The sequence below is a fragment of the Epinephelus moara genome, chromosome 5, assembly GCF_006386435.1.
Source record: "Epinephelus moara isolate mb chromosome 5, YSFRI_EMoa_1.0, whole genome shotgun sequence".
NCBI classification, from domain to species: Eukaryota; Metazoa; Chordata; class Actinopteri; order Perciformes; family Serranidae; genus Epinephelus; species Epinephelus moara.
Genome location: NC_065510.1, coordinates 26,094,380 through 26,118,862, shown reverse-complemented (window position 1 = coordinate 26,118,862; position 24,483 = coordinate 26,094,380). Strand labels below are relative to the sequence as shown.

Below are 24,483 nucleotides of genomic sequence, written 5' to 3'. Positions count from 1 at the left end.
TCTCTCTTCCTGAGCTCACTCTGTCGTTGGCGTTCGCGTTGACTGGCCAGAGTCCGCGAGCTGAAACACCCTCATCTTTATTTGATCCGCCACCTTCCTCTGCCTCTTTCTTCTCTCTCTCTCTCTCCATCTCTGGAGCTATTCACCCATCCATCTCTGTCCGGCCCTCAGGGTAAGTAGCCTAGAAAATATTTAACAGTTGACTGAGTGTGTTTAGACATGTCAGTAACACGTACTCACACACCCACACGCACACACACACACTTTGTGAGGGTAGTGTATTTTAAGGAAAAAGCTAAAAGTGTGCAACAGGCACTGCAACCCACACACACTCACCCAGAGCACAGAGACATGGATGTTATTATGTAAAAAAAATAGTGCTTTTAATATTTGAGACCGTGTTGGAGATGTGTGTCTTTATTTCCTGGGTGTATAAAGAGTAAAGTTTGTTTGGGGGAAGTGCGTTACCCTTGACCTGCACCATTCCTCTCATGCCTCTGAAAGTCTGGATTTCATTAACCTGAGTGAGATAAGTTATCTGTGCACAGAGGGTTAAAATCACCTGATGCTTTTACTTCTCTGTTACCTCAAATAGTCTCAAACAACTGTGAGAAATTTTTAATTTAATTAATTATAATTTGTATCTTTGTCTTTTCTTTTTCTCTTCGCTTCTTCCTTCTAACAAAAATCTTTTAACTTCTGTTTTTCTAGACTTGACTGTTATCTCCCAGCGGCTGATACCCCTTCCTGGTCCGTTTCTAACATCTGATTGGCCATGTCGTACCACAGTTTCCTGCTGGAACCAATTAGCTGCCATGCCTGGAACAAAGATCGTACCCGTAAGTCTGCTCGCTTTCCCTGATTGGTCACTCGGGGCTTGCACTTCAATGGCTTTGAGTCGTCTCCGCTCTGAACTGCACACCGTTTTTTTAATCACAGACATCATGGAACATCTTGCTTCAACTAGAGTCTGAGCCAAAGAACAAATAGTGTAATAGTCGGAGGTTTGTGATTGGCTCCCAGGTGGGAGAAGGTATTTCCTGTTTCCTGTAACAGTAAGGGTGGTGTCTGGGGGCCTTTCTGAGAGGCTCTTGTGCTCCGTTAGCTGAAGGAAACTAATGCCATATTTGGCTGTTTTGATCAGAGCTTTGGTTTCTGGGCAAAGCGGATGTTAACAGTGCTGTGGTCGAGTCATAGAGTCATACAGTTGTAGTTTCACACAACTTGTAAGCAGTTCGGAGGCTGAACATTCACCAAAAAAGAAAAAAAAAAGCACACTAAAGCACCCACACTGCTGCTCTCGGACAAACTCTTCTGACTCATCTGCTGACTAAAACATGTGCAGGGTTTGCTACATTATGGGAAGGAAGGTTGCAGTTCTCGCACATTGTCTATTTAGAGATACCATGTGTCTGTGAGCTGCCTGCAGGCTGAGACATACTGTATTTCTCTAGTTTTCTCTGTCCTCGTGCAGCCAGTCAGCTGTTCTGTGTTCCACTCCACTGATCAGCCCCTTAAACTTCTCCCTTCAGTCTGTACTTTGTCTTCACACTAATGAATTTCACATTCATATGTTTCACTGACCTGCAGCGCTTTCTCTGTTGATGCACAGTGTACATAAATATGTTTCTGTTCGTCAGAGATCGCCCTGTGCCCCAACAACCACGAGGTCCACATCTACAAGAAGGATGGGGCCAAGTGGACCAGGATCCATGAGCTGAAGGAGCACAATGGACAGGTGACAGGTAAGACACAGTCACATACTCACAGACACGGTTATTTACTTTAATAGTTTTTGTATTCGTTCACCACCAACTTTAGAGACGTTAAGGTGAACATATAAAATTTTGTAAAATCCTTTACTAGCTGAACATGTCAAGTAGCACATAGTTTGGAAACCCAATCCACTATTTGATTTTCAGTGACTGGTGATGCATTTCCTAAACATGTTTTTTAAAGTCCAACCACCGTCCTCTCCAGTGGGACCTAATAAACCAGAGAATTTAAAGGAACAGTTTGACATTTTAGACACTTACTTACTTTGCTTGTCGAGAGTTAGATGATAAGATCCATACCACTTTCTGTCTGTATGTCCGGTATAAGGCTGGAGCCTGGGGCTGGTTAGCTTAGCTTAGCACAAAGACTGGAAACAGAGGGAAACTGTTAGCCTGGCTCTGTCCAAAGGTGACAAAATCCACCTGCTACCATTCATAAAACTCACCAATTAGCAGGTTATATCTTGTTTGTTTACTACGTACAAGTGCGACGTTTGTTACGAGCTTAACTACAGACGGAATCACTGTAATGTCGTGCTAACACTTCCTGGTAGACAAGTGGCAGTTGTTTTGAATTATTTTAGCCACATAAAAAGACCCACATAAAAAGATCAATATCAATTTAAGTGTATAATATACTTGAGATATTTTCACTGCTTTACACACACACTAATCGAGGCAGCTGACTGTTTTGTCAATGGAGTCTGGAGGCTGTGAGGTAATGGCTTCAGTTCCCAATCGCAAAGGGCTGTCTGACAGCAAGGTAAAGCAGTGAAAATTTTCAAAATATAGTGTATACTTAAACTGATATTAATTATTTAAGTGGGCCTCTTTTTAAGTGGCTACAAACTAACCAACTAAGGCATATTTGCTCAGTGCCATTTCATTTTATGTACGTGACATTGGGGGCGTTCTACCTGGAAGATCTTTTAAACAAACACTGTGATTCGGTCCATTTCTAACTGGGCGCAGTGACTTCTTGGAGTCTCTGCTGGTTGCCAGGCAACCACACAGTGATGACAAGACTCCTGACTAGCTGTTTGCCCTGTTCCCAGTCTTTATACTAATATAAGATAGTCATAGCAGCATACAGACATCAAAGAAGACCTTGAACACCCCATTACTTTGATGTTACATCTCACCTCTTAAAAAGACAAAAAGCACTTGCAGTGTTTCTCTAACTCAATACTTGGTGTATTTGTGAAGGCTGCAGTTGCATGACATCTAGCTCTTGAATAAATGTTGTATAATGTAAAGAGAGTAAGAAAGGAAATATATGTGTTTCTCAAAATGTCTAACTGTTCCTTTAAGTACATATTTCATGATGCATGCACAAAGATAAAGTAGCAATAATAGTTTCTTCCTCCTGCAGGTATCGACTGGGCTCCAGACAGTAACCGTATAGTTACTTGCGGAGCGGACCGTAACGCCTATGTGTGGACCCTAAAGGAGGGCACATGGAAGCCCACCCTGGTCATCCTCAGGATCAACCGAGCTGCTCGCTGTGTGAAGTGGTCTCCACGAGAGAACAAGTTTGCTGTAGGCAGCGGCTCACGCCTCATCTCCATCTGTTACTTTGAGCAGGAAAACGACTGGTGAGGTTTTCTCAGAGTAGCTTCCTGCCACAGATTTACATGGGAGGCTGCATTTGATTATAATGAACCATGCACTTTTAACCTATAGGTGGGTGTGTAAGCACATCAAGAAGCCGATCCGCTCCACCATCCTCAGTCTGGACTGGCATCCCAACAATGTCCTGCTGGCTGCTGGATGCTGTGACTTCAAATGCAGGTATGAGGGAATCAAAAGTGGCACACAGACATTTGAATAATATTTTTGACTTACAACACTACTTCTTTCTGCTTATTTCTCCTTTTTATTCTTTCTGAGGTTTCTCACAAGTTTTCCTTGTTTGAAGCAAGGCTCTAAAGATGTATTGTGTCCTGTGCTTCACAGTTTGCAAAACCCCTCTCAGAATAAGGTTGATTTTTGGCTGAATCAACAAACTGAATGTTCCAGTGTGTAGGTTTTAGGTGGTATATTGGCAGAAAAGGAATATAATATTCATAAGTATGTTTTCACTAGATTCTAATCACCTGAAACTAAGAACTGTTGTGTTTTTATTACTGTAAAGTGAGCCATTTGTATGTCTTTATATCATTTATAGCACACAGGACAAGTTTCAGTTGGTTGCATTCTGCAGGCTCACCACCAGATGCCACTAAATCCTACAAACTAGACCTTTAAGACTGACTTAGACCACTATTATAGGCCAACTCTAGAAACCAAAGTCATAAATATAAAGGAGGCTTAACTCCTCACCTTATCAAAAATCTGAAGCCCAACAGTATCCCTAATTATCCCACAAAAATTCCCCCACTTCATATGCATTCAGCTGATTTTAAAAGATGGCACCGAATTTATAATAAATCACATTTGTCTGGACCTCCCAGTGATGATCAGCCACTGCTTCTGTCCTCTTTTCCTTCTTTTCTCTTGTGTCTTGTTCACATCCTGACCCCTCTCTCCTTCGCCCACAGGGTGTTCTCAGCCTACATTAAGGAGGTGGAGGAGAAGCCTGGCCCCACCCCCTGGGGCAGCAAGATGCCGTTCGGAGAGATGTTGTTTGAGTCTGGTGGGTCTGGAGCAGCAGGTCAAACTTCAACTGGAGGCGGCGGTTGGGTGCACAGCGTGTGCTTCTCACACTCCGGTAACCGCTTGGCCTGGACCTCCCATGACTCCACTGTGTCTGTCGCAGAGGGAGGCAAGACCAGCACGTAAGAGAGGGCAGGGCAGCGTACCTGTGTGTTTATGTGTGTTTATGTGTGTTTATGTGTGTTTGGGGGCGTGGGCATGGACTTTGACCTTTGTTATGACTCCACAGGGTGAACAGTCTGAGCTCTGAGACACTTCCTCTGCTGTGTGTCACCTTCATCACTGAGAATAGCTTAGTGGCAGCTGTGAGTATCCAATACATATCCATCATTCTGTTTGTTTTATTTTAAACACTTTTACATATTTTGTGTGTGTCTAACTGACTGATTGGAAGAGTCTGCACTTGATAGAACCAACACATTTCAGCGCTGAGCCGCCATCTAAATCCCGACTCACTCATTCATATTTTAATATTTGCATCCTGGTATCGACAATGTGAGAATTTGTTTGGTTTATTGTTCATATCTAATGTTTAATAATATTTAATCTAATTGAGGCAATGGGTATATGTTCTCTGAGGTAAAAAAAAACAAAACACCAGTAATGTGGATAAGAAAGCTACAAAAGTCTAAATCAGAAAACTGTAATTTAAAGTGAGGCATTGTCACTTTTGCTGAACAGTGCAGTCTGTGTGGCAATTATAGGATAATGGCAAATTGAATTGCCTTCATTTTCCATGATTGTCTTGAGTCAGTTCCTTTTGAAGTCATTAATGGGGCGTCCTGGTGGCCTCAGGGTTTAAAGGCCTTGAACACACCCACATGTGTTTTTAGTCATTTTAACTGATTACACCTCTGTCTAACTGGGCGCAACGTGAACAAGAGAACATCAGATTGGACCATCCATTGGTAGGATTAAAAGCCATTGTGATAGATGGGGACACAAATGTATGCCATCAAAATAATTATCAAAATTTTACATAAACTGGCTTTGAGCCTTCTGACTGTATCTTTGTAATACAACTAAAATCACAAGTGAGATCTAAAGTGTCATTTTACCACATGGATATTATATCCATACAAACTGTCTTCCACCTCCATCCTGATGTGTTTCTGTTCCTCCAGGGCCATGACTGTTACCCAGTGCTGTTTGTGTACGATGGTGCCAAAGCAAGCTTGACCTTTGGGGGCAAACTGGACGTTCCTAAGCAGGCGGCCCAGAAGGGCATCAGTGCCAGGGAACGTTTCCAGAACCTGGACCGTCGGGCCTCAGAGACCCAGAGCACCGAGAAGGACCTGAACACCCTGCACAAGAACAGCATCAGGTGAGGAGAGAAAATGTAGACCGTTTCTGTTGCTATGGCAGCAGCTTTGGTCTTTACTTCCTGTCAGGTACCAAGGAGATTTTTGTGTATATTTATGTATCTTTTATAGGTTCTTTGTCAGCTTCTGCATTAATAATCTAACAGGAGATACACAGAGACCAATTTACAATGTTTATGTTGTAAAGTTTGAAATGGTAGTGCATGCTGGACTGTAGATCAGTTTTCAAAACAGTTGGTTAATATTTCTAAATCAAATTTTTCTCATTAATGCAGGGTCAAAAAACAGTGCTTAATTTGGGAACTCATTCACAGACCACTTTTTGAATTCTCCAAAGGAAAAAACGTTCCACCTGTCAATAATTTACAATTTGAGCTCAATAGTATGGCTGCTGATTTTCACATACGCACACAACATAATTTAATTTTTAAAGGCATCATCACAATCTTTTTTTTTTTTTTTTTTTTGGAAACAAGCAATTTCTTGCGGCAACATCATATGGTTTTATCTGACTTGTGTCAAATTATATTTCAGCCAAATCTCAGTACTGGAAGGAGGACGAAACCAGTGCACCAAGTTCTGCACCACCGGCATGGATGGAGGGATGGGCATCTGGGATGTCAAGGTAACACACACACACACACACACACACACACACAAGGGAATGTGGGGTTTAGGGGTCCTCTGCCAGACAATTTTGAGCATCAAACACATAATCTGCTGTATTCTGGTGATTTTTTTTATACAGCAATATGTGTCTTTACTGTATCAATTTATGGTTTAAATGTGAAAGGGCAAATGTGTATGTTCTAAATATTGAGGTGGACACCTGCACAGATCACACAAGAACACACTGATCTGCAGAATGTTTTACTTGTGTAATATCCTGCCGACATGTTTCCCCATGCCTAATATAAATTTTGTTTTTTGATGTCTCTTTTTTTTAGAGTCTGGAGTCTGCAATGAAGAACTTAAAGATAGTCTGAACCAAAGTTTACGCCTCTCCGCCCATTTAGCTTTATTAGCCTCTGGAGATATGAAGGAAAACTGCTGCCTTATTACACAAAGCCTCTCAGCCTTATTTTATCAGGTATTTTTTATATGAAATTTTAAAACGATCAGACTTGGGCCAAACAGTGTTTGTAATCCCTCTGAGGCTCTTTGCTGAGTGTGTTAAACTCAACACTGAACACAGAGCAACTGACCACAGGTCTGCAAGCGGTACTTAATGAGTTAGATTACTATAATCAGAGAGAGCTCCATCTGAGCTGAATGCTTAAAGCTGGGTTTTATATTAATCATGATGAAAGGCTACAGTATGTGGTAAAGCTTATGCTGGTCATAATATGCAATAAATAAATGATTGCTGTTACACTGCTCAACAATGCTTGGTTTATTTCAGGTGTGTCACACATATTTTTGTTTTTGGAAATGTGGAGGTTGTAACAACATGAGGAAGTTGATCCCAGCAGTTCATTCTTGATCTTAGAAACAGCCATTAAGAAATAATCTCAGCTCAAGGTCGACTTACTTTGTTGTAGAGATGCTCAGAGTCATGTTAAGTTTGAACATCTATAGTTTTAACAGAGCAAATGCAGTTTACGAGGACCATTTTTAATTTAATTTAACATGTGATGTTGTCAAAAGCAAAAAAGAGTTTACATTCTGTTTTGACACAAAAATGACTCATAGATGGTTTAAAAAAAAAAGAAATTATTATACACACACACACACACACACACACACATATATATATATATATATATAAAAATATATAAATTAATTAATAAAATAAAATGAAATTAGATTTTTTTTTTTTTTTTTTTTAGTGGCCTGTAAAAATATATATCAGGTGGGTGCATACTGGTGTGATCTGGACCTCAGTAGTTTATTTCAATTTAAACAATACATATGCATATATAGAAGTATATGTATATATATATTATAATATATTGACTAATTAAAAATTAATACTATTTTATATTTTTTCATTTTTCATTATATAAATATATATATAAATACAGTATATATATATATATATATGTGTGTGTGTGTGTGTGTGTGTGTGTGTACATATATGTGATGGGATAAACATAATAGTAACACATAACATGCCAGCAGTCAACATACATATGTAGAAGTTAATCTAAGTGAAAATATTAAATTATTACTATTATTAAAGTTTCTACATTTCTTCATCTTAAGTTATTGTCTTAATAGGCTTCAAAGCTCAATTACTTTTTCTGAAAACATGAAACTGAGGTTACACTTTAGCAAATTTACATTTATGAATAGCAAAAATAAATAAATAAATAAATAATTGACAAAATATCAGGATACAGAACACCAGGTGAACAGTAGCAGCACATATAAATGTTATACATAAAGTAAGAATATTGAAATACTCTTACATATAAATAGATATTAATGTAGAGGATTCAGGAGGGAAAAAAGTTTCATAATTTTCCCAAAGCTTAATACCTTTTTGTGTTAGTGTTGTGTTAATTCTTTAAACTTATTCAACAATACAATGTACAAAAAAACCATCCGGTATAAAACGAACACAACAATACATGAGAGCTGAAACAAACTGCAATGAAAGATGAACAAATAATAGATAAAGTAAGAATGGAGATTAAAAAAAAAGTTCATTTCACAATCAAGGTTTCATCAAATTTTCTTTTGTAATATTCTAAAAATCTGTTTGCTTGTTTTGTTGTTGTTGTCTATAACACCAAAGCAGTTCAACACTGAGTTAAAGTCAATCAAAAAAATCATGGAAAGAGTGTTGTGAACCTAAGACCTTCTGTTTATGCATAAATAATTCCCTTAATGCATAAATAATTCCCTAAATAAGGTAACAAGATGGTTCAGAAACGTGTTGCTCATATCATCATAGTAACAGATTATAGAGTAAAACAAGTGAGTGATCTTTGTAGTACTGAAAAAATGAATGAATCAGTGTTTCATCAGCATGTCCACAAATATAGCAAGAGTTATCAACATCCATATCTGGATATAATATAATTCACTGGGTAGATTTTGTGCAAAATTTTCTAATTGACTTATTTTACTTTGCTAAGAATACTGTACATGTAAGGTAAAACCATGTTTTTTGCCAGTTAATCTCTCGCAAACGTGAGTTCCAGTAATAATTTCCCTCTGGGGGCGATTTTGTTTTAGTGTTGTGATAATCTCCAAGCCTCAATCAACCCAGATGACATCACTATGACATCATCAGGGTTGCTTTTCTAATCAGATTTGACAATGCTACTGCACAGCCACAGGGGACATTAACATTTTCACTAAGCATGATCAGTAAACTGACCTGAGTGCAAACATCAAACTGTGTTTCTCTTTATCTGAGCACAATAATAAAGCACACATACCCATCATCATGTCATGAGATCATCATCACACAGCCTCAAACTCCGTGCCTGCATCAACACCTAGAGGAAGCACCAGAAACTGCAGGAAGCAAATGCACAAATTTCCTCAGCCATGAATCAGTCCCTCAGAAAATGATGTGGCAGCCTTCAGTGATGAAAAACAACCCTCCTCACCGAGTCATGATGAGGTGAACCGGCGGCTGGAGCTCCACCAGAGACACACACAGACTCACAGAGACACACACACACACAGAGAAGGGGAGAGACCACCAACATCAACACCACCACCAGCAGCACCGTGCAGGAAAACGGCCGTCTCCTCAGAGACCATCCCCGACGCCCACACTTCCGGACTGGAGCCTCTGGAGGCAGCTGGGTCGGGATGCGTCCGTCTCCCGGTGCTGCTTGAGATGAGGATAAGACGACGACGTCTTCCCCGGTGAAACGACGGTGTTCGTCACGTTTCATTAGACGTGCCCGTTACAATCTGAGCAGCACCGATCAAACCGCGGAGATTCATTCGCTCAGCACTCAGAGGGGATTCAGGCTTTAGCCATATACTGTCTATCTGCTGTCAACTGTTGCTTATTCCCACTGTAAATGAATCTTATAAGGTAGGTGACACCATTTTATCCCGCTGCTCATGTTATTCATCATTAGAAATAACTAGTTTTTATCATGATGCTGCCTGATAGTGGTTTTAATGATGATGATGAGGAGGAGGAGGAGGAGGATGATTTGGGAACAGGCTGTTAAAAAGTGATACACATTTCATTATCTCTTAAACTGATGCTGTAATAATCCCGTAGCTCAGGGTTTGTTTGCATCACAAACGTCATTATTACCACACACAAATACACACACACACACACACACACACACACACACTGACACCTGCCACTTCCCTCCTCCTCCCCCTCTCCATCATCATCATCTTGCTGTCTCTTCTGTCTTTCTCCCTTCCTTGATACAAACACCAGGCCACACTGACACAGATCCTCTCTTATATTTGGATCTACACATGGAATAAAAGCAGGGTCCAGGCTGTCTTGAGGGTTTTTAGATGTGTTTCACAGGATGAGGTCAAACGGAGCAGACCAGGGCTGCAACTGGCAATTATTCCATTACCAGTTAATGGGCTGATTGCTGCCTCGATTAGTTGAGTGTTTGGTGTGTGAAAGGACAGGAAACAGTACATAATGCCCATCACCAGCTCCCCAGAGCTCAGGGTGATATCTTTAAATCTGTTCTTCTTAACAATAGCCCAAAGATATCCGGTTTACACTGATGGAAAACAGAGAAAAGCAACAAATCCTAATGTCTGAGAAGGATTTGTGGTATTATCTATTTGTTTTTGTTTGAAAAACAAGTGAAACGATTAATCGATTATCAACTCTTGAGCAGGCCACACCGATAACACCTTTTAAAACTGAATGTTTTCTGCTCGCCATAAGCAAAACCTCCTCAGCTCATATTTAAAATCAGATATATTATTGTGTGTAAAGTCTGGGTTCAACATGTTATAATGCTACAGACTGAGACGGTGGGAACATTATCATTATTGAATATAACACAGCTACAATTAAAATTAATCAATTAGTCAATCAAAATCAGTCAGCTTTTTTTGATAGTTGATTAATCGTTTCAGTCATTTTACATGCAAACATGTCAAATATTTCCTGATTCCAGCTTCTTAAATGTCAGAATTAGCTGCTTTTCTTTTTCATTTATGACAGTAAATAAAGAGTCCTCAGGTTTTGGACTGTAGGTTGGATGAAGGAAACAATTTGAAGACATCACTCTGGGAAATTGTGATGAACATTTTTCACATTTTGGAAAAACTAATTGATTAACTGTGAAAATAATTATAATAGTAATGACAATGTGAGCTGTCCTGCACAATTACGCAGCTGTCATACTTTAACTTCTTTAAGAACACAAGATAATTTGTGATTTAGTTTATTATTTTGCTAAAAAATATTTAAATCCTTGCTTTGTTTCTGCTGTTCTTTTTCCTGCATTCACACCTTTACACTAGGGCTAAAACAATTCATTGATTAGTCAACTGACAGGAAGTTAATTGGCTACATTTTTGACAACTGAATTGTTGTTATAGTTTTTTAATAAGAAAAAATGGCTTCTCGACTTCAAACTTTTCAGCTTTTCTGTGTTACAGACCATTTTAAATGTCTTATTTTGTCTGCACCAAACATGACATTTGAAAACCTAGGAGGGCCAGTTTTCTTTTTTTTATTTAGAAATTTTGCATACTGAATAATTCACAGATTGATCAACAATGAAAGTAATTGCCTTTACATACCTCCTGTCAACAGCCTCATCATTTCACACTCCTATGTGCAGTGAAGACCTCTGGAATATACAGTAACAACTAATGGATATTTTAACTGTAGATCAATTCATTGTTTAGTCTTTTAAACATCTGATAATGATTTTTGCCTATTAAAATCACAAGTTGATGTCTTTAAATTACTTGTTTTGTCCGACCAGCTGTCTAAAACCCAAATACATTGAATTGATAGTGATATAACAAAGAGAAAAGCAGCATGTCTTCATGTTTAAAAAGCTGGAACCAGAGAATATTTGGCATTTTTCTTGATAAATGACTTAAATAATTATCATTAAAACTGATCTGATCAATTTTATGTCCATCGACTTATCAGTTATTTATCTTATTATTTCAGCTCCACTGAAATGGGGTTTTCCACTATCTCCCTATTATGTACTTGATATATTTAGATACACTGTGCTGGAGTTGCTTGACAATAAAACAGGCTGTAAGATTAATTCATGTTCACCATTAACTGGACTTAGGATGTGGTCTTCACGGTTCAATGAGACAATGTGAGCGTTCCTTCTGTCCGTCCTGCTGTCGTATGAGAAGAGTTATCATGATGTTTCCGCAGCTCTGCTTCCCTCTGTCCAGTTAGTGAGTCTCTCTGCCTGGCCTCTGGCCTGGTAATTATCAGCCAGCTTGATAAAGTCATTAATGACCCGGCCAAGCCTGCTGGGCCTGGCACTGACACACACACACACACACACACACACCAAAAAGAGATTCAGCAGACAGAGTGAGGCCAGTGCTGAATACAGGGCAAGGAAGGCTTTTTTTTGGGACAGGACAGTGTTTTTTTTTGGGCTGGGTCAGTTAGTATTAATAACTCTGAATGAGTGTCACTCTAAAAACAGCTGCTTGAGGAACAGGAGGATGGTGTAGAGAAATTATGCATGTCTGTTGAGATATTTTTCCATCATTGTCTTTATTAGAGATGGATTTTTTTTTGCCTTTTGCCACTCCTTCAGTTTTATCTCCTGATCCATCTGCAGACGGATCTGGAGTATCATATATATGATTTAAAAATGTTTGAAGCAGCTCATGTGGAGGAGAAGAACATCATGTTCTGCTGTTTCACACTGCTGCACAACCCCACAGAGATTCAAGGAGGACAGATTTAAGGGTAATATCACCCCACTTGGAATGAAACATCTTAAATTTCTGCAGGCAGAAACCTGAGGAGATGGCACACAAATACACAGCTACACATATACACACACATCGATGATGCTGTTAGGTGTGTAGATGAAAATACATTTGATTTTTTTTTATACTTGAGTGGTGTTCCCTTTGATGGCTCCGTGTTTCTTATTCTGGGTTCCACCAATCTTAGAACAATGTGTGTGTGGGTGACTGTGTGTGCGAAGGAGACAGAGACATCGCTAAAACTAGGTCTCTTATGAAATCTGGCTCTGCAAGATGCAGCATAAAAATAGAGAGGGGTTGTGGTGTATGTGTGTGTTTTGTGTGTGTGTGTGTCTGCATGGACGTCTTTGTCCATTTGCCTTCCTGCATGTTAATTTAATCATCGAGAAGCAGAGAGGAGAAATGGTTGGGGAGCAGCAGAGGGAAATGGAAGAGATGAGCAAAGAAGGATGAAAGAAACGAGGAGTTTTCTGGTGTGTGGAGAAAAAAAAAAGACAATCCCTGCTCAGTGGTTTCCATGACAACAGTGACATCACTGATGGAGTGCTACCTTCGGAGCTGTTGTGTGTTTGTTTGGCTTTCTGTTCAAGAGAATAGATTTGACTTTACGTATATATCTGTGTGTTTACGTGTGTGTGTTTGTGTGAACATGCAGGCACATCTGTACATGTGAATTGTTAATGAAAGAGCTCATCAGGACAAACCTCTGTCGGTTCAGTCGATCCGTGGTTACCCACTGTTGCCAGGCAACAGCAGTCATGGCAACAAGTTGAAGCATGATCTAGCGTTGCTAAGCAAGAGGACAGGATGGGGTGAAATTTTATGAGCACCACTGAGATACAAATGGATACAAATATTAAAGATGTTTCATAGTTTTAGGAATTCAAGAGGAAAACACATAAGAGTCCATATAAGGCCCTCGTGATTCACGCACACTCTGCTTTTAAGGACAGAAATAAATCATATTGTTTGGATGTTTGTTTTATTTTGTATTTTTTAAATTATTTTAAGCTCTGCTTGTGTGTACAGCTTCATTATTATATGTTGTCAAAACTAATATCTAATAGTTAAACTCAAACTTGTTCATTTGTCTTGATTACAGGTTTATGAACAACCGTGTTCCTCCTAACAAGAGATACCAGCCCACAGAATATGAGCATGCTGCCAACTGTGCCACGCATGCGGTGAATGCACACACACACACACCATAGAAGGTGATCGTTAACTCAGATGAAATGACACACTCAGAAGAAACAGGAGAAAAACGCAGCAGCATTACATAACAGATTAATGACAAACACCAGATTATTTTTACACTACACCTACATCATGCAATTTATTTCAGTTTTTACTGCATGTTTGTCCGTTTGTCTGTCTGTATCTCATGTTTCATGTATGTTATGAATTCATTTAGTTATGGATAATCCCCAGCCTGCTCGGCAGCTCCGTGTTACACTTCCAGTCGGAGGACCAATGGGAGCGGCTGTCGGCCTGGGTGTACGGGGCGGGGCTCAGCTCGCTCTTCATCATCTCCACCCTGTTCCACACTGTGGCCTGGAAGAAGAGCCACCTACGGTACACGCACACACACACAAAAAAAAACACACATGTGCACATTTCAACAGAATACTTGGACTGGAGTGTAATGCTGCAGATGATGAATATGGTTAAAAGATATAGTAGGACACCAAATACAGCCGTTTGCAAAGCCCCTTCTTTCACTGCAGAGACACACCAGCACAAAGATGTCTCCCCACACTGCAGATCTAAAACACACTGATGCTACATGTATAAACAGTGTCACTCAGTTGTCATGAGGCTGTTTGGTCTCTCTCTTCAGGTCTGTGGAGCACTGTTTCCACATGTGTGACAGGATGGTGATCTATTTCTTCATTGCTGCCTCCTACGCCCCTTGGTAAACACACAACCCAGCTAAATGTATGTATGAATGTGTGTATGTACAGTATTTGTAGTAATGTGTGCCTGTTCATGCGTTACCAGGCTGAACCTGCGGGAGCTGGGTCCCTGGGGGTGTCACATGCGCTGGCTGGTGTGGGTCATGGCCTCTTTTGGAACCACCTACGTCTTCTTCTTCCATGAAAGGTCAGTCCATGCATTCATATTTTACTTTTATTAATGTTGGAGTGTCTCTCTGTTTATTAATCTAATCAATGTTCCTGCCGTGTGACAAAATAATCTCAACTCAAAGGTCCCCTTACCAGTGTTTTGTGAGTTCACTACTGTAGCGCATCATCTTCATCAGCGAATGGAGCTGGCTCATTTTTACCCCAAAATGTAAAATATTGAAAGCTCTCTGTGTGGCAATTGTTTAGATGTGTTTAATGTAACTTTCATGCTCATTAATTATTGTCAAAACTGAAATGACAGTGACCTTAATATGTCCGTAGAAACAACTTTACCACTTTCTCCATGATACACCTCTGGGCAAACAGATTTCCTTACTCAGAGAAATTGGGGCATGGCAATGTGCCAATTGCGATTAATGGGCATGTGCGTTTCAGTTTAAACAGATTCTAATTCACAAACATACAGACAACAGTAAGAAAAAAATTGGCCGGTGTGCATGTGTCATGAATCTGATGGTAATTTTGTAAGCACGCTTTTTCTGTGTGCAAACTAAGAACATTTCTACACTCATACCAGTGAATTAAGCCCACTGTTAACAACCCTGTTTTCACAGTGAAGGCCTGTCAGTACCTTCACAATAAAATGCATTTATTTTGAAGCACATAAAGGAAGTGGTGAGGTACCCGTGGAAGCTTTACAAGTTAGTTTAGCATGACAGGAAAACAAAACGATATTTAACATGGCTCGGCAGCAATTAGCTGACAATAAATCTGCTTTCTAAGGTCAGTATCCGAAACAACCTAAGTGCAAAAAGTCAGTCCACAAGCACTGGTAGTCTTAACCTTAATCATCATTTAAAACAGTGTGGTGAGAACCCTCCTACTCAGAGTATAACATGTGAAGAGGAGGATAGAAAAAGGGAGATGAAGCAGCACACATGACATAACACGAGGACTGACAATGCTAACCAATCCCTCTCCACTGAGCAACAAATGGACAGCATCAGATGTCTGAACACCAGAACAAAACTGGTCACAGCAAAGACTGTTAGGTAACTGACCAGGAGTCAGTGGCTGCCCAGAGTAAAATCAAGGCAATCTCCTCAACAGAGACAGGGCTTATGACCCTACCCCATATATGACCTCTTGTAATCACTTGACAGGGGTTCTTTGCTAAGGTCATGTGAGACACAGTTGAAAGTGGATGGTTGAGTCGACCTTATGTTGTCCCATGTTTAACACTAATCTTTCATCCATGTTCCTCTCTGTGTCAGGTACAAGATCACAGAGCTCATCTGCTATACGGTGATGGGAGTTTTTCCTGCCTTGGTCATCCTCTCAATGGTGAGCACACTCATGTATGCCACATTTCAGCTTTGTGCTACTCAACTGGACTCACTCTTTTTTGGTTATCCATCAGCAAAAGTTGTGGATAGTACCTGGTACTCTTTCCGGTACCGTCTCGGTCAAGGTTCAGTGTGAGCGTGGCTGATACTAGAAGGTGGAGTTAAAACACTGCAGAGTGCAGACCATTGAGTGGTCAGAGAGAATTATCTATAGCGCTCAAACCCAAACTACTGGGGCATGTGCCCTATGTAGGCTTATTCTTTAGGAGCGGTTCAGGTTTGATTTTGACCCACGGCCCTTTGCTGCATGTCATCCACTCCGTCTTTCCCCCCTTTCCTTTCTGTTTTCAGTTATTTTTTTTAAGATTCTTTTTGGGCGTATTCCCTTTTTTTCACTCGTAGTACAGCTTCAGATACACAGGAAAGGAGGGAGAAAGGGGGGGGATGACACGCAGCAAAGGGCCACAGGCTGGAATCAAACCCAGGCCGCTGCAGAGGCCTCAGCCCATGTGGAGTGCACACTCCACCAGGTGAGCCAGAGGTTGCCTCGTCTTCAGCTATTCTATTGAACAAAGGAGAAAAAAACCCCGGAATATCTTGGAAAGAAAAAGTTGTCAAGCTACCATCAATAACAACTGCAATTTTTTAATTCACTCAAGCCAGATTAAAAAAACATGGCAGCCTGCAAAACTATGACATTCCAGACGTTCGTCTGTTTGATTGGCAATGAAAGGATTTAGGGAGTGTTGCACTGAAGTTGATGTCAAGGCGGTTTTGAACAGCATCACTGTGGCCATCAGCTAAGAATCCCATCTACACTGAGGAGGCACTATCTGCAGTGGAAAATTAATTACAGAAAATAACCTGGTACCAAGAGTTAGTTGAGTCAAGACGAGTTGAGTTGAACGACGCAGTAGAGATAAGGCACTCGCCTTAGGTTTAGTCTTTGGGGTTTTGTCTTGTCCTCATTACGATGTCTTTAAAACTTAAACATAATGAAATGTTTGCTTCTTTGCAGCCGGAGCAGTCGGGGTTGTATGAGCTGCTCGTGGGCGGAGCCTGCTACTGTCTGGGGATGGTCTTTTTTAAAAGTGATGGCATCGTCCCATTCGCTCACGCCATTTGGCACCTATTTGTCGCTATGGGAGCAGCCATACACTACTATGCCATCTGGAAGTACCTCTATGCCCAGCCGCCTAGTCAGGTCCAGACCTCCAGATGACAACAGCGCTGACCTCACAGGAAGTAGCTCCTGCATTTGAGCAACTTCATGAAGATAATGTAAGCTGTGTCCTAATTCAGTGGCTACTTCCTTTCAAAAGCAAGTGGGCTGAACCTCCTCCACAAATAAGACAGTGTAGATCACAGTAACAAAAACTAATGGTGCATTCAGGTGATCCTCGTCAGCTTGTAAATTAAAAAAATTCACGTTTTACCCCAGAAAGTTGCACTCAAGACTATGCTGTGATGCTGATTTAAAATCTTTAGAAGGTACAATGTTTACCATGTTCACTATTTTAGTTTAGTGTGTTAGCATACTTATATTTCTAATTAGCACCAAATACAGCTGAGCCTGATGGGACTGTCATTAATTTTGCAGGAAATCAGCTCTGTCTGTACCACATTTTGTGATAATCCAACCAACGGTTGTTGAGATATTCAGTCTGGAACAGAGTGGTGGATCGTCTCACTGACTGACATTGCCATTTCTAAAGGAAGGCTGCTTGCATAGATCAAGAACCAGTAGTCAAACTGGGTACACAATAACTGAGTTTACAATACCAGGTAGGAACATCACGAGAACTTAGACTTTGATACCAAATCGATGCCAAAGTTCTGAAAACATGCGGTACTTGTTTTTCTCTGGTACTGTAGTTACGGGGGATGTAATTCTTTCAGAGGTGATGGGGCAGCATATACACCTACAAGTGTTCTAGTTTGCCTTTTAATACCAAATAAAGAAGAAGAATGACAACCAGTGTTAAAGAAGAACAACCTGTGGAAGATGGCCAATGAATTTTGTTAATTCTTTGCAATGGGATCGCCAAGTATTTACACTACGCTACAAACACCAAGAGCGTGACGAGGCACTTACTGACAATTCTGCACGTTTAGTGTTTTTCTTCTGGTCGCCAAGAGTTGAAAGATGTTTAACTTTGGGTAAAATGCTGCACTTGTCACTGTCACTTTTTACTCAGCCATCCAATTACAACACTGTAGGCTTTATATTAATATATGGTTTCCAGCCAATAACATCTCATGAACCCACATAGACTAGTGTTTTTAGTTCAAGGCGGATCATCAGGGATTAACAGTAGAATTTATATTGAATTTAATTTAAATGTTTTTAGTAAAGGAGTGTATGTACGTGGAGTCTATTGTTTTGTTCTTGTTTGTTACTGTGGTATCAGACTGGGTATCGAGAGGCATGGAATTTCATTGGCATTGGTATCAACAACTAAATTCCTGGTTTTGTGATGTGCCTTGTACCAGTTTTGATGCTTGAGCTCAACACATGATGAACAACTACAACCAGTGTACTTGAGTAATGGTAAATGTATCCATATTACTTCAGTTTATCTTCTAAGAGGTGATGAGGACACCTGAATGCACCATGGAGCAATTGTCCGGCATGCAGTAGATTGTAGGATACTGTGGTGAATACTGGAAATAATTCACCAGTTGTTTTTATCGAATGTGTCTAAAAAGAAGGCTGCGTTTGGAGGAAACATTAAGGCAGCCTCTCAGCGTGTTGTGAAAACTTCAAAGGAGGCAGCCTATGAACTGGGACACAGCTTTTGTTTTTGTTTTTAGCGGTCCACTTTAGTTCAGTCTTACGTTATTTGGTTTTATTCCAATGATCAGGGGTCAAATTACTATTCTTGGAGATTTCTCTCTACGTGGTGCACGTCCAGATTCAGTGTTCAGAAGCTGAATTGAAGGCATTGTCTTATTGTCAAGGGGAGGACAATGTTTACAATTAGCTGACTTGACTATCATAATAAGTTTTAGGACATTATTTGAAGTATTATTATCATTATTAACAGATGGTTTTGGTTTGATCATATTTAGGAGGTTGTGACATCAGTAATTTACTATTCCAATTCAGAGCTCTAGATAGTATTATTACTGTTATTGTTACTAGCTGTGCTATCTACACTGTAGTACACTATATGGTTTAACAGCGGTTGCTTCAGTCAGTGATTTACTTGTGATTTCTAAATCAAGCATGACTGTAAGATGATTTTCTTTTTGTTGAACATACAGATATTTATGGTTTTAGCCTCAGAGACTTTACTTGTGTGCTTCCACCTTTACCAGGCTCTACACAGTAGTTTATCAAAGCATAATTACTGAATTCTAATAGTTTACTGTTGTTGATTAGGTTTAGTAAGTGAAGATGTCATCAGTACGATTTATACAGTATATATTTATTAATGACGAACAGTATATGTTGACCTCATCTATATTTTCTTCTATCGTACTTAAAGTATCAGCAGATTATCATCTTCATCTTAACGAGCGGGACCATTTGATAGAGTTTGTCAAAGCTACATGGTTGAAACTCAGAGGGGGAAAACCACTGTCTGATTCAGCACTGCCAGAAGACTGACTTACTGCCGTACCTGATAGCACACTACTACCATATACGTCTCACACTTGAAAGGAAACTGAAGCTATAGTATTGTTGAACAATCTGGCCCAATATTAAAGGAGCAGTGTGTAGGATTCATGGGATTTAGTGGCATTTAGCGTTGAGGATTGCAGGTTTTAACCAGCTGAAACTTTGTCTGGTTAGAATTAATTCAGTGTTCATTGGTCAGGTTTTTTTTAAAAGGAGCCGAATTATCTGCAGAGGTCTCTTTCTCTATGAAACAAATGGACCAGGTGATTAAAACCGGTAAAAACACTGAGTAAAGCAATTTCATGTTACAAATCAGTGTATCTCCGGTGTTATTTGGTGCATTGCAACGGCCGCTAGCCCAGCACATGCTAATGTGTGCTCACCTTTTTTACCCGATAGTTTAAGACTCAAATGTTCAGGAGGTTTTTATCAGGAGCCGAATTATCTGCAGGGGTCTCTACCTCTGCAAAACAAATGGACCCAGTGATTTAAACTGGGAAAAGCATTGAATAAGGCAGTTTCACGTTAAAAAACATAAGCGTTTCGTCAGGAAGGGGCTGCTTACTACAGTGGCTGAAGTGAAAATGCAAATGGCCCTAACTACAGCCAGTGTTTGGTTTGTCCATTCGCGGCTACAGTAGAAACATGGCGGTGCTCTATGTAGATATAAACGGCTCATTTCAAAGGTACACTAAAGAAAACATAATTAAAATTGTATTTCTGCCAATGTATCCCCCTAAATCCTACACACTGGACCTTTAAGGCATCTCAGGTGTGTGTGTGTGTGTGTGTGTGTGTGTGTGTGTGTGTGTGTGTGTGTGTGTGTGAGAGTGCGTCTGCATGTGTGCGTGTATACGTGTGTGTGCGTGTGTGTGTGCGTGTGCGTGTGTATACATGTATCCTATACTGTCCGACTCCCATGAATCCAAAGCCTGTAACCGGCTGAGTCTATGTTTACACGTGAACGCATGTACCTTGAACACATAAGAATTATATTTGAAATATGTACGTACTCTTCGTGTTAAGCTGTGGCACATGGTATATTGGACGAGCTTGTGTTATATGATAAATGTGGCTAGAGGACCAAAAGGTCGTACAGTGTAATACTCATAGGTGTAAAAGAATTTTTTAAAACCTCAGCTCCTGTTCGACATCTTTTCGCTGCTGCCTGTCTCTCAGGATTTGGTTCATTTGGGCTTAAAAGCCTGTGAAGCCACATTCAAGGACCACTAAAGCTGCTCCGGTTGTTCGGGCGCTGTCTGCGGCAAAGAAAATGATCAAATAGCTGTGAAGCTGCTTTCTTTAAAGCTGGCACCTCTCCATACAGCTTCTCTTGCTTACTCACATCCCCAAGTAGGGCAGCAGTCCCAAAAGTTTTCTGCAAGCTTTACAAATGGGTAATATTTATAAAGTAACCAAACAGGAGAGAGCTTTAAGGCAGATAGAAATTGATATATATGACCACTACAGATATTACGTCAGCAGATGTGTTTTCAGATTACAATTAAGACTAGAAAGCATGCATTCATCAAAACTGCACAGCCCTCTAAATGTGCAGTAGAAATTTGCATTTAGAGTTGCATTAAAATACACTGTGATAAAACACATATGCATTTTCATTCAAGCAAGTGCAGCAGTTATAGAGAAAATGAGGAAGGCAACAATGACTTTATCTCACAATATAAAGAGGTCATTTTTTAAAATTTACTGCATCCACACCAAAAACAACTATCTTGTTCCTTTCATGCTCAAACTTTACGCTTTTATCCTGCAAACTAGCAGACAAACAAAATGATGAAACAAATAATATTTACAAAAGTTATTATAGAACAAATCTGCACATTTTTAATGAAGGGGCAGCTGTGCAGGACCGTCTCCTTGTACTGCATAAAGCCTTGTTTTCACCAAGCAGTTCAGTTCAGTTCAGTTCAGTTCGTTAAATTTTCGAACGGTTATTTTTGTGTTGTCATCGTCAAAAGTTGTGGATTGTACCAACAAAACCATTCCATAATGTACCATTTTTCATCAGCCCTTTGTTGAGGTACCTACTACACTAATTCGATACTAAACAGTGGAGCTAGAAACTCTCCAGTCTGATGACTGGTCAATAGAGAATCAACACCTTGCTCGAACTACAGTAACCACTGTTCCTTTGGTGGCAAGTTTACAAAAGTTAACATGAGTCAACCATTACCCCTCGTTTCCACTTACGTAAAAGTACATAGACGAGTCAACCGGAAATCCATTCATTCCTATGGGAATCTCTGTGATATCCGATGTGCCTGCAAAACTCCTCCCCTCTTCCTTCTGTAATATTTCAATCCGCACTTTGCCTCAAGTATGTTTGGAAAATTGAACTTATGCGGTGGATTTCGAACAGACCGTATGACAGTGTGCTAGCTTAGCTAACAGGCTGCTAACTAGCTAACAGGCTGTTTTCTTCAATTCAGTTGCCTGTGTTAATTGTCAAGTGAGTTTGTATGATTAAAAAGAACTTATTTATTGAACACATTGTGAATCTGAAAGAAATGCACTTCCTTGCGTTGGACACTGGAGGCATCATCCGTTTATTTACGGATTTACGGACACCAGTCATATTCGTAATTGGAAACGAGGTGTAACTATAAAATGAAGGGGTGTTTTGCAGCCTTTTCATTTTTACTAATTAACATTAGACTCAGAATAATTAATTTAATTCACTGTGCCATCCAGGGCTACTGCTGGCAGCTACTGGCAACTTTTGATGTAGGACATTTTCTTGCCCTGTTCCGTAGACGATCAGCGATGTTTCATTGCATTGTTGGTGAAGAGGAAATACAGCGAGACGCTAGAAACAATCTAGTAACAACCCCGTCTACATTAAGAGCACTGTCTGCTGTGGAAACGCTTAACAGATCTCGGGTTTAGGTACATGTCTTTACCAAAACTGTCTGGCGAAAATGTGGCTTAACTGCCCCTGGTCAGGTCTTGGGGGTCTAAAATACACTTTTATCTCAAAACTTAAGAATGTTCACGCTTCAATATAACTACAACTTTTTTTAAATTACAACTTACCAAACTGCACATGAATGCATCATTATACTGTAGCGTATAGGTTGTAGGCTTCATTTCAACATTGGGTGGGGGGACATATATGAAAACGGGGGGTTTTTGTGCACCAAATTATGTTGTAAATGTCTTTAATTTGATCAAAATAAAAGTCCTCTGCTACATTCATATGTTTATTGGAGACAGATGCACATGCTCTGCCTCCCGAAATCTACTATTTATGCTGCAGGATCCCAAAAGAAAATAACCTGGAACTAACACAAACCTTGATTATCACTGCTGACCATTTTGTTTTTTGGTCATTAGGTAGCGGTAATTTAATGTCAGAACAAATGTATTGTCACAGCTTGGAATAAAATTCTTAAGATATATTCTCAAATTTAAGAGTACCTTTCCACATTTGTACTCTAAATGTTTACTTGAGCCTCTGAGAAACACCAAATGATTGAGAGTTTACTGTTCTGGAGTACTCGGGGGTATTATAGCTTATTATAGGCAGTATTTTGACTCCACAGGCAGGTTTGGCGACGATAAGATGAAGTATTTGAGGGTTTGACGTGTGTCTTGTCTTGTCTTGGTTTTAATATCTGTCTCATTCAGACATACAGTGCCCACCTGACTTTGTATAGAGTTTTTTAAACTCTCCATGACGCCTTCATGGACCCTCTGTACATTGTTTATAGATGCTCTGTGATTGTGGAGCTGCTGACTCTGTTCTCAGTGCTGCTGGTGTTTTCTTTCTGGTCGTACAAGACTGATTATATTATCTCATATTCTTTCTGTCTAGTTTTCATATTGTTTTTTTGTGTGTCTGTGGTGCTTTTGTGCTGTGATAAGCCTATATGATGCCAACAATGCTTTTATCTTTTCTATTTCTCTTGTAATAAAAAAGCTTTTTCATGCAGTATTTTCCTGGACTCAACATTTATAATGTTTCACCTCATTACCTACTGTGTAATGCAATTACTTTGTATACAGCAAGTTTAAATAAGTTTTAATGCAGAGGTTGTGATTATGCTTTCTCACTTACGTCCAACATACAAGATAAATCTTTGCCACTAAGATATTTTAGGAATGAGCCCCATATACATTGAAACCATTCTTGTTTATCTTTGATTGTGTATGTATTTTTTCCCAAAGGAAAACACAGATATTTCCTATATTTTTATTTTTTATTTTATTACATTGGTCATCAGAATTCATGCAAAGCCAAGAGTGAAGCATGACTCACCCTCTGTGGGGACATGAACTGGAAACACCTGTTTATTGAGATAAATTACATGACCCGGATGCAGACCGGTCAGATGCATCAAGTTCAAGATTATATTTTGTCGAGACAGCACTCAGAGGGGAAACAACGCAACACAGTTGGAAGCTGAAAAATATTTTAAGTCTTTACTCTTAAAGAAGTGGATTGACAGAGAATTAATTTGTAATAATGACAAACATTTGTAGGCTCCAGATATTCAATCATCAATGATTGTAAAAAAAAAAATGGAAAAAAGAAAATTTGGACTGTTGGTCTGACAAAACAAGCAATCTGAAGTGTCCCTGATCACCTTGACCTCTGAGAACTCTTCATGAACACTTCCAACTATTGTCTGTTTAAATAAAATGATCAATTGATTAACAAGAAAAATAATAGATGGAAAATCAGTAAAGAAAATAGTTGTTAGCCTGTTGAAGAACAAAACATGTGCATTCAAAAAATAAATTTACATTCTCCAAAGAATTTTA

The 24,483-nt window shown here is 39.7% G+C and overlaps 2 protein-coding genes across 3 annotated transcripts; both read left to right on the top strand.

Annotated features, from left to right (window-relative positions):
• Positions 1-7,137, top strand: arpc1b (actin related protein 2/3 complex, subunit 1B). The gene is made up of 10 exons (XM_050044967.1): positions 1-172; positions 712-839; positions 1,641-1,745; positions 3,148-3,370; positions 3,459-3,566; positions 4,316-4,552; positions 4,660-4,735; positions 5,555-5,754; positions 6,287-6,377; positions 6,700-7,137. The coding sequence occupies exons 2-10, from the start codon at positions 776-778 to the stop codon at positions 6,736-6,738; spliced, it is 1,143 nt and encodes a 380-aa protein (XP_049900924.1). The 5' UTR covers positions 1-172; positions 712-775; the 3' UTR covers positions 6,739-7,137.
• Positions 7,138-8,641: 1,504 nt separating this feature from the next.
• Positions 8,642-23,653, top strand: LOC126390593 (monocyte to macrophage differentiation factor 2-like). Of its 2 annotated transcripts, XM_050044971.1 has the most exons (7): positions 8,642-9,755; positions 13,743-13,824; positions 14,055-14,215; positions 14,481-14,555; positions 14,642-14,743; positions 16,002-16,071; positions 17,092-23,653. In XM_050044971.1, exons 1-7 carry the CDS (start codon positions 9,742-9,744, stop codon positions 17,293-17,295), a joined length of 708 nt encoding a protein of 235 aa, XP_049900928.1. In that variant the 5' UTR covers positions 8,642-9,741; the 3' UTR covers positions 17,296-23,653. The 2 variants fall into 2 exon arrangements, with proteins under 2 accessions (XP_049900928.1, XP_049900929.1); XM_050044972.1 differs by lacking the exon at positions 14,481-14,555.
• The last annotated feature ends 830 nt before the right edge of the window (positions 23,654-24,483 follow it).